At 40.4% G+C, this 14,843-nt stretch overlaps 1 protein-coding gene across 1 annotated transcript; it reads right to left on the minus strand.

Moving 5' to 3' along the window:
* Positions 1–611: 611 nt before the first annotated feature.
* EFCAB14 (EF-hand calcium binding domain 14) lies at positions 612–13,846 on the minus strand. Its single transcript, XM_010182639.1, has 10 exons — positions 13,792–13,846; positions 10,911–11,056; positions 8,968–9,066; positions 6,670–6,780; positions 5,809–5,886; positions 4,766–4,957; positions 4,059–4,139; positions 3,041–3,146; positions 2,051–2,182; positions 612–1,222 (listed from the first exon to the last, which is right to left on the minus strand). Exons 1-10 carry the CDS (start codon positions 13,844–13,846, stop codon positions 1,047–1,049), a joined length of 1,176 nt encoding a protein of 391 aa, XP_010180941.1. The 3' UTR covers positions 612–1,046.
* Positions 13,847–14,843: the final 997 nt, after the last annotated feature.

The following is a 14,843-nucleotide window of genomic DNA, read 5'->3' on the forward strand; positions in this document are numbered from 1 at the left end:
CCCACCTGCTCACGCTCCCAGTGACCAGGAGCTTTACTGGGGACACCTCAGTGACCCCAGCAACAGTGGAAGGAAGAAACAAGCAGCAGCAGTAACCTTGTTCAAAAGATCTCCAGTGACTGGTCAGCCAGACCATCAGCACATCACTGATGGTACCCAAGGCATGAACTACTCTGGTGCTACTCAGCAGGCCCTATTGTAGACTTTCACCTCTGAAGCATCTGTTAAAGTTATCAAATAGCTTTAAAAAAAAAACCCCACCAAAAACGAAAACAAAACCAGATAGGCTCATCTCACTAAATGTAATCTGGATGCAAAACAGCAAAGCTAAAAGAATGCTGAAGTGACAACCCAAGCATTTGATAGGTAATTGCCCCTGTAGGCTCATGATATAAAAACACTTTCAACTCTTCCCTCTAAAAATAAATCCTGCTATAGATGGGCATGATTTACCACTCCTGCTTTCCTCCAAGTCCAAACTCACTCATGGATATAGCCAAAGTCAGAAATCTAGCTGGAGCTCTTAACCACCCCTTTTAGGCTCAGTCTCATTATAAAGAGCTTACTACCAACACAGCCCCTGACACAATCTTCTCCTTAAATATGCATAATTTACCCTATCTCAAATATTTACAAGCAGAAAAAGCCCATCTTTACAAGACAGATTTCTTTCTGCTCTACATAAAGTGCAGCTCTCTAATTTAAGGCAAATTTCAGTGAAATATAAAACCATATTTTTATTTTAGTATGTACACATTTTAAATTAAAAACAAAACTCCCTTGAAAAGGAAAGAATGAGAGGAAAATGTTTCCAAGTTTGGGAATTTTCTGGATTTTAACACAGTCCCAATATTATGTCATATCGACATATAAATTTGTAAATTTATTTTCAATAAATGCAAATGAAAAAAAGAGGTGGCCACGTGTACAGCAATTTAGCTTCGAAGATCAGTAAAACACCAGGAAAGTGCAGATGTAGTTTTTCATGTCCCGTAGTTTCCTTTCACTACAGCAGCATCCAGCAGTATCACATTTCTAAATATGTCCTATACATCTAAAGCTAATCTCAGTTCTTGCAATGAGAATTTCTCGTCTCCATCTGTGTCAAATTTCTTAAAGCTCTGTGACTCTTGGGCAGTAAAGCCAAGCAGCTTTTGAAGATCTTCATATGACAGTTTTCCATCAGCATCTTCAGTGGCTTTTTCAAACAAATCCTGAAGATCTGCAAAGAGAACAAGGATTTAAAAGTAGCTGCTTTAACTACAAAGGAATAGCCTGTAAGCTGCTCTTCCAGTTTTACTGCATTATGTCTTACTACCTAGTAATTAAATAAAGCATCCCCAAGTGTGTTGTTCTCCTTCCGCATTGTCACAAGCTGTCAGGAACTGTTTATGAGAAAAAAAATTAGTATTTCTGGATCAAGTTACATTATACCTGAAAACAATTTTCCCTATTCCTGACCAAGACTAATAGCCCATTCTACAATCACTAACTGCATACAGATGCAGTTATCCTCCACAAAAGCAGGCTCTGAAGAACTGTTGCTATACCAACAGCACAGATGATATAAAGGGAAAAGTGTCCATTCATTTCCTGATGCAAAGCATTCTCCTTTCAGTAGCTGAAGAGACTGAACAGCAAGATCCAGAAACCATTCATTTGACCAGGCAGTGTTCTATTAAAGAAAAAACCTCAAAGAGTACACACTCACACCTACTTCATTTTCCTTCAGCATCCTAATTCTGCCCTTGACTTCTCTCCCAGTCTCTGGGGCACTGGGTATAGTACTTGGACACTCAATTATAATTCCTTTATAACGCACACCCCTGTTTAAATCTCAGTTTTTCTTTCACATGCTATTCACTTCTTTTAGGTTGTGGGTTTTTTTCACTACTATTTTTTTTAAAGTCTGTAGCTCTCAAGCTTTTAAGATTGACCTCACTTCTCCCAGAATGCCTGGATACATTACCATAATTACAGTTATATTCATCTCCTAAACATTTACATGGAATAGTCAGGAAAAGATAAGGTCAGCCTAGAAAGGACATACCTTTGATGCTGGAAATTCCTGGTAAGGACAGATGTCTCAGCTGCCCATTACTCTCCGTGTTGTCATCAGCTGACCTTGAAGCCAGCCTTGAAAGGTCTGTGGGCTTTGCTGTAGTACTCGAACTACTTTCAACTGTTATAAAACAATTTCTATTAGTCTTACTAATTCCACAGAATTGCAACTAGCAAAAACAACAACAACAACGCACCAAAAAAACCCTAAACAATAAAGCTTTTTATGCATTACAGATGCTCTGTATAAGAATGCTGCAAAATCGTTTCAGAATACAGCAGTGTTTTCCCCTTTTACCAATAACTGGAGGAACAGAAGGAATAAATCTTTTCTGGACAGTTATACAGCTTGAATCCTTCACGCTGTACTAGGAGATGTATATTTGTAAACCCCATACAAAGAATAACCCCATACAAGTGCTTTCTACTTCCCAGCCTGAAAGTGCTGAACAAGCTTTATTAAGCAAATTACATCTGCCCACCTGGGTTGTTTTCACCTTGTCAATGCAGGTATCTGTCTTCCCCAACAGCAGCCTCTAAACTTCCAAGTTGCTGCTTAGCAAAGTAGCAACAAGCACAGTTCTACTGTAATGAGGTATTTTAAATCTTCAGCACTATCTAATATATACAGCAGAACTGAGATGAGTCAGCCCAGACACAGACCTTTCCTCTGTGTCACACTTAGATTTCAAAAAGCAAAAATAGATGTTACTGAGTATAAATTTCTACAAGTTAATCACTGCATGCCTTCAAATACAAGCTATTGATGCATGTGAATCCTGCTATACAGGAAAGTCACCTTCAAACTTTCATGGGCATATACAGCTTTCTGGTTTAGAGCCATCAGCTTTCTACCACTTTAACTGAAATTATCTTCAGTAACAATCTTAAGGAACAGTCTAAATAATCCACATTCGTTATTCTTTGAACTACACGCGAAGTTTCAGGTCTATGGATTAGTATTACATGACATTCTCACCATTCTTTGATGTCTCAAGGTCATATTCTGGCTTGCCTGTGAGAGCACTGATCAGCTGAAGCTTCTCTCTTAGTTTTAATACCTGAGTATCTCTAGTTCCTGTTTCCTGCATATGTAAAAAGAAAAAAATTCTTATAAAGTACTCCTTCTGTAGATGGAGAAGATCAGGAAAAGAAGTAACATATGCAAGTACTCTGGAGCGACTTGAAGGTCTCCAGGCTGATCAAGTTTAAAATTATAAACAAGACTTAAAAAATTAAAAAACAACCTATGTAAAGACGTAAGGAATAAATTCACATGGTCTGTAAGAAAACAACAGAATCAGTACCTCCACCTGAAAAGTAGGCAACTATTTTGCAGACACCAATTTCAAAAGAAGCTGACACTTAGTTTCTGTATTTCTTATATAAATACGCAAGTCTCTGAAAAATCATAACAAGGGTCAAACATGCTTGGAGCGAACATTTATACATCAACTGAACTGCATAATTGTTCTAAATGTTTGTCTACTGTACTGACTACCTTCTGTCAAAGTAAAACCACCACATTTTTTAATCTGGACTTCCTCTGTTCCTTTTATGAGGAGGTTCCCGATGACAAGTTGAGTTCCCATCAATCCAAGACCAGAACAGCCAGTTCATTCATCTGCCTTCTTTCCAGGAGATGGAAGCTCACCTCAGCCCCAGCCCCTAAGTTGGCCATTCAGCTAGTCTGTTCAACTTGCTCGCAGCCAGTCCTCAGATCACTACTGAGAAGCAGCTTTCATCAATCCCTAGACTCCACTAGTGCAAAGTTTCTCTAATGGCAAGACTTTACACTACAACTTTTCTTCCATCCTAATTGAGTCTCTGTCCCTGAAATGGGGTGGATAAACTGTCCTTCTACTCCGAATTTTTAAAGTAAATTTATCAGATAAGCCTGCTTGCAGATCTTTCCTCACTTAAGTCTCATTTAAAACACAATTACAAAGACCATGACATGCTCTACTAATCTAGTGTAATTTGTTTCCTTACTTTACCTTCAGTTCTTTATTTGAATGAGTTTCATTATTTAATTGATCTTCATTTTCCACTTTTAGAGAGGTAGTTGCATCATTCCCCTACAGGAAAAATGGAGGAGAGCCAAGTTTATTCACGTGCTTATTATTTCCTACAATGGAGTTTCTTTCCTCCAAACCTGGCAGGCATGAAGCAGCAAAAACAGGACAAATATGCACTAGAATAAACAGAGACAGTGGGTTATGCAATTTACCACAGCAACATCAGCATGTTCCTTATTGCTAAACATACAGAACATGTTCTCGGGGATTGGCCCCAATATGGTACACAGAAAGCACTGGAAGTATTTACGAACATGTTTAGTGTTTAGCACACCTAGCTCCCTCAGTGTTCTTAACGGATCCATGCCAGAGTGCCTTCTTAAAACACGGTTGAAGAGGTTTGTGAATCCCAGCCCATTAAGCAATTACCCAGGTCTTAAACATCAGTGTTTGGAACATTTTTCTGTACATTCTGCAGGGAAGAAGTGACAACTTCAAAGATACTCTTAATGTTGGTCAACTTTTTAGAAATACAGAACAAATTCCAGCCTTTTATAATTAAATCCTAAGCATTTCAAGTTTCAGTCTGACATTTTCTTTAGTTAGGTTTGAAAAGCTGTATCTGTAGCATACAGAAATTATTGACACCACTAGCCCAGGCAGACACTCAGTCATCAAATACTTACCATATTGAAAGACAAGTTCTCTCTTTTGTCCAGATTATTCACAACAAGGGGAGAGTTTTCTAACAGCATAACCCTCCGGCTAAGGCTGCCAATGGCTGACTCCACGTTTAGAACCTTGATGTCATTCAACTTTTGGTAGACCACTACAGTATTATTTAGCTCCTCCAAAGCTGCATGCAGTGACTGGCTTTCCTGAAATATAAAACCAGAACATGTCAGTTTATTCAGCCTCTGCAGCACTCTTGCTATTAACAACATGGTGAGTGACCCAGTTTCATCAGGCAGACTTTAAACTGGCTCTCCATCAACACCCAACTGGAAGCTTCCAGAAAGTTATTGCAGCTTTCAAAGTTTGAAACTGAAATTCTTTCTCAGGGCTAACCTTTGTTGCTAACGTAATCACTTCAGCTGTGCCAGCAAACACAGAAAGCCTATTCATCTAGTTTTCCAGGGCAAGCTTAGTAACCACACCAACCATGTTTCCCAAGAAAGCATGTACTAGGCGTATTTATATACAAGATTTGTTTTTGAGGAAGACATCGACTGCATTAGATGTAAATAAACAGTCATTCCATTCCACATCATTACCTTAAACATTCACACAGTATCTTTTTTTGATTTTTTTTTTTGCTGTTGAATCCCTGCTTTCCACATCTCATTACATTGAGGGTGGCTCAACAGATGCCACTCCCAAGTTTGCTCACACTGGCAAGTACCGGCCATAAAATCCATTTGATAAAAGACTAACTCATTTCCATTTACATGAGCAAAGTACACCTATAATTTGTGTTATATTAGTTCCAGTCATTTTGCTCCTCATCCAGTTAGAACAGAAAAAAAGTCTTGGCCTAGAATACTTTTCTGTTTGCATATGAACAGAAACAAACTACAGCTGAATTATCTTGTCTTTCATTTTGAAGGATGCTATCTACATTGTCTTGATAAAAACATACTTATTTGTACATTACACTACAGCAAAACACAAAAAAGTCCAGTATCAGTGATACTGGTACCAATAATCCATATGCAAGGGAGAAAAATACCTGTCTGCAACTTTCTGTCTGATTTCTCTCAGTCCTTGGCACAACAGTGGGGGGAAGTGAAGGCATCTGTTTTAACTCCTTCTAAGGAAAGAAGTAGAAAATTATGTTACTAAACATCCGTAAAAACAATACTAAGCTACAGTACTGGCAGGCTGTAGCTAAGGAAGTTCTCTCTTTCAAACACATACGGTGCAAATTAATTTTAATTAAGCCCCCAAAATTACATCTTCTCCCTTTAATGACATATTGCAGTACACATTTCACTGGCATATCTGCAATGTTTCCATAGCATCCACTGACTGAATTAAGTCTTATAATGAGTCTAATTTAGATTTTATCTGCAAATATTCTTAAAGTAATGCTGTATTACAGTTTAGCTGGCAAACTATTTATTAACTCAGTGAAGCCCAGGTGAGAGGTCAGCATAAGTACAGTGAGTAGTTTGTGGTAAAGATGGTCAGTAATTTCATCCTTATATTCATCCGGAACTCAATCAACAAACTTCCACCATCCCCAGTTTCAAAAACAGTGCAGACAGTTACCATAAGTAGTAACCTGCATCACACAGAAGCAGAGATTCTAAAGGCTCCACATCTGTGTAGCAGGAAGCAAAACTCTGCAGGATAGGAAATACAGAAGCAACCAACAATCCTGGCTACAGAAAAGCACGTATTTGATACCATACAAGAGATGCCACACAGGGCTTATGAGATTAGCAGTGTATTAATGTACCAACCAGCACCAACTAAAACTTCACAAGTATTTCGAAGTCATAAGGCAAAACTCTGCACGGTTCTGAAACTTGCTTCATGTGAGGCAGGTAACTACTTAAAACAGTGTTAAATCAGTGCCTTTTCTTACCACATCATTCTGGAGTATTTCTATGGATTTCTTGTATTCTTCAATAGCTGTCTGGATATTTTCAACATCATGAGAAACACTGGTAAGGGTGCTACCTATGTTTGCCACAGTCTGGAAGAAAGAAGTAGACAAAAATTTCAGCCTTCCTCAACTGTGCTGTTCCAAAGTTTCAAATCTGCCAAACAGTGTTTTGCCAGTAAAAGTGCACGTGGACTGCCACAAAAATACACACGCGAGTTCGGAGCACTTGGAACTTCCTTTGCAGACAAAACCACAAATTACACCCATTGCACCTCCAGGCCAATAAACAGTGACAGATTCTACACCATGAGAGTTTAAGCTAGATAACCAAAATTTTGAGGTTGCTACTCCCACTCCCAAAACAATACAAATGTCTCAGCATTAATTTAAAGAAATTCTGATGTGAAGACATCTAACCTCCTCTCTACATGGAGTATTTGTATTGAATATAAGGATGCTGACACCACCAATTTGTCCTGCCTGGTCTTTCAAGGCTACCCATCAGACACACCATACACCGCAGAACTATTCTGCCAAAGGTTGTAGATTAGATTTTCAAGTATTGCCTATTTTAAAATGAAATAATTGTTCTGAAGCATTAGGAAAGACCCTGTGAATTCTACAGGTACAGAATGCTGTGACAGCTATGTCTGCTTCTGACTACTCCCGTCTCATCCTTCCCTTGTCTTCACCTACGTGAACTCCCCCAAGCCCGGCTGTAACTTCAAAAAGTAACTATTCTGTAAAGTTGTGCGGGTGTTTCAGCAGCTGACAGCACAACACTTGGAAACAGACTGTCAGCTAGGAGATCCACAAACACCAGTGCAAGTTACAGTAACAGACAGAGCACGCCCCTACGCTTCTCATTCTATTTTTAATACTTTCTTCAGTCGTTAGAACAAACAGAACCCATCTAAAAATCCCCTTTTTCTATGACCCTGTTATGCTCATAAGCTCTTAAGGCACTGAAACAACCCTCTAGCTACCCACCTACACCCACTGAAGTTGTTCTGTGTTACAGGAAGTAGTGCAGCATGCAGTTAGAGGTCAAAAAGAAGTCCAAGTCTTGAAACGTACTGTTTTTCATTGACATGACACGTATAAACCATTAAAAAAGTATTGTATTTAAACCTCAATCGTTTTCCTACACTCAATACCTCACAATATAACTCCTGGAAGGTTTCCAGCTCTGGTTTTATTTTATCAACCTTCCAAAACATAAATGAGAGCAAGATGGCATCAAGAGAGCAGTGGAAACAGATTCCACATCTAACACCTTACTTAGAATCAACAGCACAGCCTGAAAGGACTCCAGATCTTTGATTTTCACAAAGCGTGACCAAGGATGGACTTACTCCAACATGCAAAAGGCTTGCTGCTTAGCAGATCACTGCAAGTTGAAACCTGTTGGCCCCAATACTTTGTCCAGACAGTACTGAAGGCAGCAAGATGACACCAAGGTTTTACGTATTATATAAAGTAGGTGCAGGTTCTGGACTCTAGGAACTACCTTAAGACTTACTCCTGATATAACACAGTGAAAACTGAGCTTGTAACAGCAAATTAGAAGCTTAGGAAATAGCTTTGTACTCCTCCCAGAAAAAGAAATCCTAGCAGTCTGATCAGCCAAACCACACTAATTGCTTTGCCTATGGCTAGCTTGTTGATTATACATTAATTCTGTTGGGATACGAAATGACGAGGAGTGGAAACCCATAAAAGCCACAGAGATGACTGAGCTGACATTAGGTGTTATCCCAATATAAATGTTGATTGCTAAATAACAGGACTGCCATGGAACAGCCAGAGAAGCTTCAACAAGCCCTGGTTCTCACCAAAACAGGCCAGCTCTTTCATAGGGAATGCTCAGCTAAGCCACACAGTAAGACACTATTGACAGAAATCACAGATCACCTATTTGCAACCACAGCTGTAAAACTGCAGACAGACTTTTTGCAAGAGTCTTAGATGATACTAACAACCTGAAGAAAACAGACAGACAGACCAGATCCAAGATAAAGAAGTGATAACATAATGTGAACAAACTCATCCCCAGAAAGGGACAACAAAGGCTTTCAATTTTTGTTCTGCCATACATTATCACAGGACCATACAATATCAGGTAAATGAAGCACAGTTTAAAAACAAGACAGAGAAGCAAGGGTTTCTCACAAGCAATTCGAGTAACTCCTCTTGTCACTACTGTTCCCAAGAACCCAGCTGCAGCTCAGAGCAGCACAGAACACGTTCAGCAGTAACCACACTTTCAGTACTTGCCTTCTGAAGTTTCTCTACTGTGAGAGGAAGAGAAATCAAATCAGCAGCAGACTTTATGTTGTTTTTGAGATGATTTACTGTTGAGGTCAATAGAGATATCTAAAACCAAAGAGGAATATTTGGAATTAGCCAACATGATCCTGATTCTGATCTTCTCAAAAAATGGTGACTTAATTTGTAACACTAAAATAAAAGGCAAGACAAAATAATGTACGTACATCCACACAAAACATGTCCGTCTAGGTTAGAAGTCCTGCCTGGGCTACATGAAAAATATTCTGCATCTTGCAACAGAAGCAAGATTTTTGGAGGTTTTCTCAGACTGAATGAAAGCCACAGAATCCCCTTCTTTTCAACAAGGTACCCTCTGTCCATTTTATATTCATCCCCTTAGAGACAGCCTGTTGCTCAAGAAAGATTCGAAAAATTGTGCAAGAAGCACTTACGTGGGGAAAAAAAAAAGTCATCTGCTTACGTATTTAGCAATCAAACCTGCCTGGCAAAACCCAGCAAAGCCATACAACTTTTCTCTGAGTAACACACAGAGAAGTTGCAGGTACCACCCAAACCTGGTACAGAAGTGGAACTGAGGTACAGCAAGAAGCTTAATTTCTGTCAACTGTCTTCAACAGGTTTTCACGATGACTTATTTATTCCAACTGAGAAGTTGCCAAATAAATTAAAAACAATTACATGCTGGTCATTAATTGCTAACATTATCACTGTAAGATCAACTCATAACCATAAGCAGTCAAAACGAACAAAACTATTTGTTTTCCTGGCATCTGACAACACAGAAGTGAAGTGGACAGAACCCGCTGTCTTCTGGTTAAAAGAAGCTGTTTCACAATCCCAGGAAATTGGCGAGTTTCTAATTTTACACGAGGCCAACCTTGATCCACTGGCCTGCATAGTCTCTGGTTCCACAGCTGTGAATACTGGCTGAAATAATTCCTAGCAGCGTATCCCAACAATTCATGGAAAAAACAAACAGCGACTAAATTGTGATCCCCAGAAGAACTGGCTAAGACCCTAAAGTTACTCAAGGGCCTGTAAGAATCATGTGTAAGTATCTTCAACGTCCAGGTGCAGATAATAGCATTTTAAAAGTCTAATAAAGCACCTAAGGATCTATGGATAACGCATACTGTCAGATGCCAAAGAAAGCAAGCCAAATTTTCAAATATATTTCTGTGCTCCATTAAGCACTTAACCACTTCAAGGGAGTGAGAAAAAGCCATTCTGAGCAGGCACCTCAATACTTCAAAGATTAAACCCAAAGCACCAGTGTCAGGGAGAGTGCACCACACACCTCCTGATACCACTGACTGTGAGCAGCTCCGAACTTTCACCCTCTGAGACAAGAATTTCAGTAAGAGCCTTGCTGGATGCTTTGTTTGAAGCGTGAGTTAATAGAGCAGCTGAGGAAACAGCTTTCTGTTAAGTGGCTTACTTGTAGTTGCGTAAACAGAGCTAAGATTTACAGCCGCTCAGATTCCAAGCGTGCATTAACAGATTCTGTATTCATGCGACACCAGCACTTCACAGGCACCCATTTGGGTAACGCTTTTCCACGTTTATGAAACTTCTGCAAACACACTCAAATTTGAAGTGTCAAATCTCTCATCACAAACATCACAATCATTCAGCAGGGAGATTAAGAGCTGTACAGTTCTCAGGTTCTTCTCATTTCTGCCTGAGCTCTTTCCACAAGTTGCATAATTTCTCTACTTTGCAATCAGTCTCCAACTAGATGCTCAAACTTTTTTTGCTTGTTTAATGATGTGGCTTATACTCCATTTTAACTTGAAAAGTAGAAGCTTAGCATATGGTCACCAATGTCCTTAGATAAAAGCTAACTGCACTTGATTGCAGGTTCTGAAAAAATAAATTTGAATGGAATAATTTATTATTTTTCAAAACCAAGCACTGATCCCACTCACCTGTTTATTAAGCTCTGTGATATTTATCCAAATTTTATTAAGCCCCAGTTCTCCAGTCTCAATTTGTTCTAGTTGCTTTTGCTTCTGCACCAAGTCTTCATTCAGTTTAGGAATTTCTTGGAATGATGTCTTTTGATTAGATTCCACTAAAAAAAGAAAGTTGTAAAAATCCTCAAAACTCCAGGTAAACAGCGTTTAAAGGCAGAACACAACTCACAAGCAGCAACATCTGCAGCAGGCAATAACAGTTTCTACATACGGGTTTATTGCCAATTCAGAATTAAGTGTTTGTTCAAAATGACAGCTCTCTTCTGTTTTAAGAGTACCAATGTCTGCAGAGAGACCACACTAAATTTAACACTTTGCAATAGCAGCGTCATTCTGGCAAGCCTCAGCAAGTCTTTATTTAGCACAGTTCTTTTACACGACTTTCGCAGAGGCACATGAAATAGTAATGGGACTGTAAGGACTGCCAACAGCACCAGGGCAAAGGAGGCACGGGAAATGAACCTCAGTGCCTTTTTCCAGCCTGCAAAGGGGCTGCTGACAGTGAAGTGAATTCCAAAGAGATTAATGTGATTACAGCTGTTCCACGTGACAGAAAGACAACTGAAAAAAATGCATAGGCTTACACACTAGCATCTGTTGGTAAACAAATCAGTAAACAAGGTCCTTGGAAATAAAGTCAGTTATTACTGCAATTAATACTGCAGGAAGAGGGAAACATGCAGCTCAAACCAATTCAAGCGAGCCTCAGTAATGCAGCTCTTCCAGGTCTGCAGTGACTAAGCTGTTTAGCTGCGAGCGCTGTTAGGCAACCCTGTATCTCTAGGTCTGGGAAACAAATAAAGGTTTCAAGATGGGGATGACAGAGTTCTCCAAAACCTGCACCTCCACCCTGTAACACAGCACTGGAATGCTCCACAACAAACCACCATCATTCAGGCCACAAACCACCAAGAGCAGTGGGACCTACGTCGTACACAGCTGGCAGCTCCCCAACAAATCTTCTTGCATGACCCATCCAATCAAAATGGGAAACCTTCAGGAATGTTTTGTGCCCATGGAGTGGATGCCCAAATACACAAAACTGGAAGGCTGTGCACTTCACTTTTCTTGAAACAAGTCCTAAAAGTCATTTCTAGGTACAGAGTAATCTGCACTGATTGCTCAAGATGCAAACAATACTTTTGGTTAAGTAAGACCTGGTTTTTTGCTGTTGCTTTTAATGTTGTCTCTCAGTATGAGACTTCCGTGCAGCTTCTAAGCACATTATTACAAAAGCAAGGAAATCTGAGACAATTTTATCACTAGACCAACCAGTAAACGTGTGGCTTTTCCGTCACAGCTATTAAGGAGAAAACAAGCACATCTGTAATTGTCAGACAGTAAGCTCTGAGATAACTGCTGTAACAAAGAGGTCTATGTAGAACAGGAGCGATGAAACTTAACTACACCAAAGCCAACAAATGCTGTCATCACGCAAAACTTTTAGTGCCAGCACATACTCAGAGCAGACCAGTCTGTGAAGAGCAGCATTCAGCTTACCCAAAACACAGCAACGGCTACTGAGGAGCTGTGTGGTACACTCACAGCCACAAAGCAGCACCTGTAACTGAAGGTAACCTCCACGACTGCTGGATGCCAGTTACAGCTAACTTTCAGAGGTATCAGCAATGCTTTTTCTTGTTCCCATGCAGCAGGTTTCACCTCGGCAGACAACTCCCCACCTCACAGCAGAGTTACACACCCAAGCAGGAAGCCCTAAACACCAACAGCAAAGAACTTCTACTTGCATTTCCTCAACACCTCTTTCACCACAAGCAAATCAAGTTCTCTGCTTCCCTCCAAGCCCCAACAGCCTCCTAATTTTCAAAACTATTTCAACAGCCTTACTTTTAAGGTCATTTTCATGTCCTGGCTACAAAAATTTAAGATGAGGACCAAAGCTATTGGACAAAACCCACAATCAACAGTGGTGCTCCTCAGGCAAAATGTAACTACCTAGCTTTCCTGAAGCAGTTGGAGACTACGTAAATGCTTAAGCTTCACACTCTTCTGCTCCACTCACACAGCTCCTCAGCTTATCCTTGCCTTTTTTAATGTAAGATTTTAAACACTACTAAAATAAGGCACCAAAACATATCCTGTGTCCAGAGGTGAGGTACAGAGATCTTAGAGTCTACATTACATGCAAATCTCACCATTTATTATACCTCAGCACTACAGAAGTTGTAATATTGAAATCTCACATAAACAAGGAAAACCTGAGACCCACAAGACAAATGCTTCACGTTAACTCCATATTTCAAAGTATTAATGATGAAACTCCACACTGTATGCAATACAACATAAAAGCTGAACAAGAACAGGCCAATGCAAGCAAGATAAACATTCAGAGCACATGAAAAGGACATAATACTGAAGGAACGTTCAAATTGCAGTAACGTCATAGCAAGAATTAGAGGTTTTTAAAAAAACATTATTTCCATTAGTTTTTTTTAAAGGATGCATCAAAATCCCCCACACTGCCTTTATGGGGCTGACCAGAACTTCTTTTCTAGTAGTGGTTTCCTTTGGAAGAGAGCGCTCCCAAGACCAAAGTCAAGAATTTTAGAAGTGTATGTAAAAGCAACTACAGGCCCACCTAGTCCAGTGTCCCCCTGCTCCTCGGCAGATATATAGCAGGCAAGAATATATAATGTTTGCTTTAGTTTCACCCGGCCTCTGAGTGGTTTTGGCTCGGAGGACTCCTCAATTCAGGGGCAGTTTGTCTACTCAGTACTTTCAGACTTTCAATAAGCAGGTGGGCAACTAAAGCTCTTCATACTGCCCAAAGGAAACGTGAAATTGCACAGTTACAGTTTGCATTTATACTTACTAGTTCGAAATTTCTCCTTTATTGCATCCAGATCCTCCTTGAGAGCCACCTGCATCCAGACTAAGCCAACGCACGCTACCACACAAGCAGCAAGAATAACAAAAGCGCATAACGGGTAACAGAATTTGCAGCATCGTAGATAGTCTCCCCTGGGTAAAACAAAAATAACAGGCTGTGAGTATTCAACGGTGCCTAGAAAAGTTTTATTTTAAATGCTCAAAGTAAGGGACTGGAACAGCAAATGTGTTTTGCCTGACAAGAGCTAATGAAGAGCTTTTCCAAGAATAAGAAAGGCTATACAGTGAGATCAGGGCGTTACTCTCTGCTCAGTTTATCCTCAGGAGGCACATCCAGCATACTTGAGAACAGATGTCAGGTTTCCCCTTACCAAAATTTCCTGCTCTGCTCTCACAAGCTTATGTTGGGAACATCTGCTTGGTAGCTTGGAAAGCAGGCTTCAAGAAAGGGTGTTACCATAATGTTATGACAAATAATTCTACACTATCCTAAACTGCAAAAGCTTAAGTTTCCCTGTGACCTGCCTACTTTGAGCTGTTCTTAGAGGCCCATTAACAACACTGTTACTTCACTGAAAAGTTTCTTTATTGGTAAAAGCACGTTATGCCCACGAGAAAGCCAGCGCTGTACCACCTCACAGATACAGGACTATGCCGTGCTAAACACACACAGGGAACTGTGCTCAACACCTCAAGCAACTGCCCCCAAGCTGCTCTAACGAATTCAGTTGCAGTGAGCATAAAACAGAAAAACTAGGAAGAAAAAAAAGGCAGAAGATGGTTCCGATCTACCTCTGCCACCAGTCACGTAACCTGTTGGGCCACACACACTCAGTGCAGCTTCAGGACTTTCCTGGCAGTCCTCAGCGCTCCAAAACCGCCAAACTGAGCCGCTGAGGGCAACGCAGCCACCTCCAGCACCGCCCCAGGGACCGGCGCTGAGGCCAGGGGCTTCTCCCGCGACGAGGTCGAGGCCCGGAGCCGGGGACAGAACCCAACGAGCAGAGCAGGACCGGGCCGGGACTCAGCGGCAGC

Source organism: Mesitornis unicolor, unplaced genomic scaffold, assembly GCF_000695765.1.
Source record: "Mesitornis unicolor isolate BGI_N332 unplaced genomic scaffold, ASM69576v1 scaffold53864, whole genome shotgun sequence".
NCBI classification, from domain to species: domain Eukaryota; kingdom Metazoa; phylum Chordata; class Aves; order Mesitornithiformes; family Mesitornithidae; genus Mesitornis; species Mesitornis unicolor.

Coding starts and splice junctions, on each gene's coding strand:
- EFCAB14 (XM_010182639.1), bottom strand. CDS start 13,846: ATGCAGGTGGCTCTCAAGGAGGATCTGGATGCAATAAAGGAGAAATTT. Junction 5,887..6,669: donor AAATACTCCAGAATGATGTG/GTAAGAAAAGGC, acceptor TTTCCTTAGAAG/GAGTTAAAACAGATGCCTTC. Junction 4,140..4,765: donor AGAACTTGTCTTTCAATATG/GTAAGTATTTGA, acceptor TTTTTCCTGTAG/GGGAATGATGCAACTACCTC.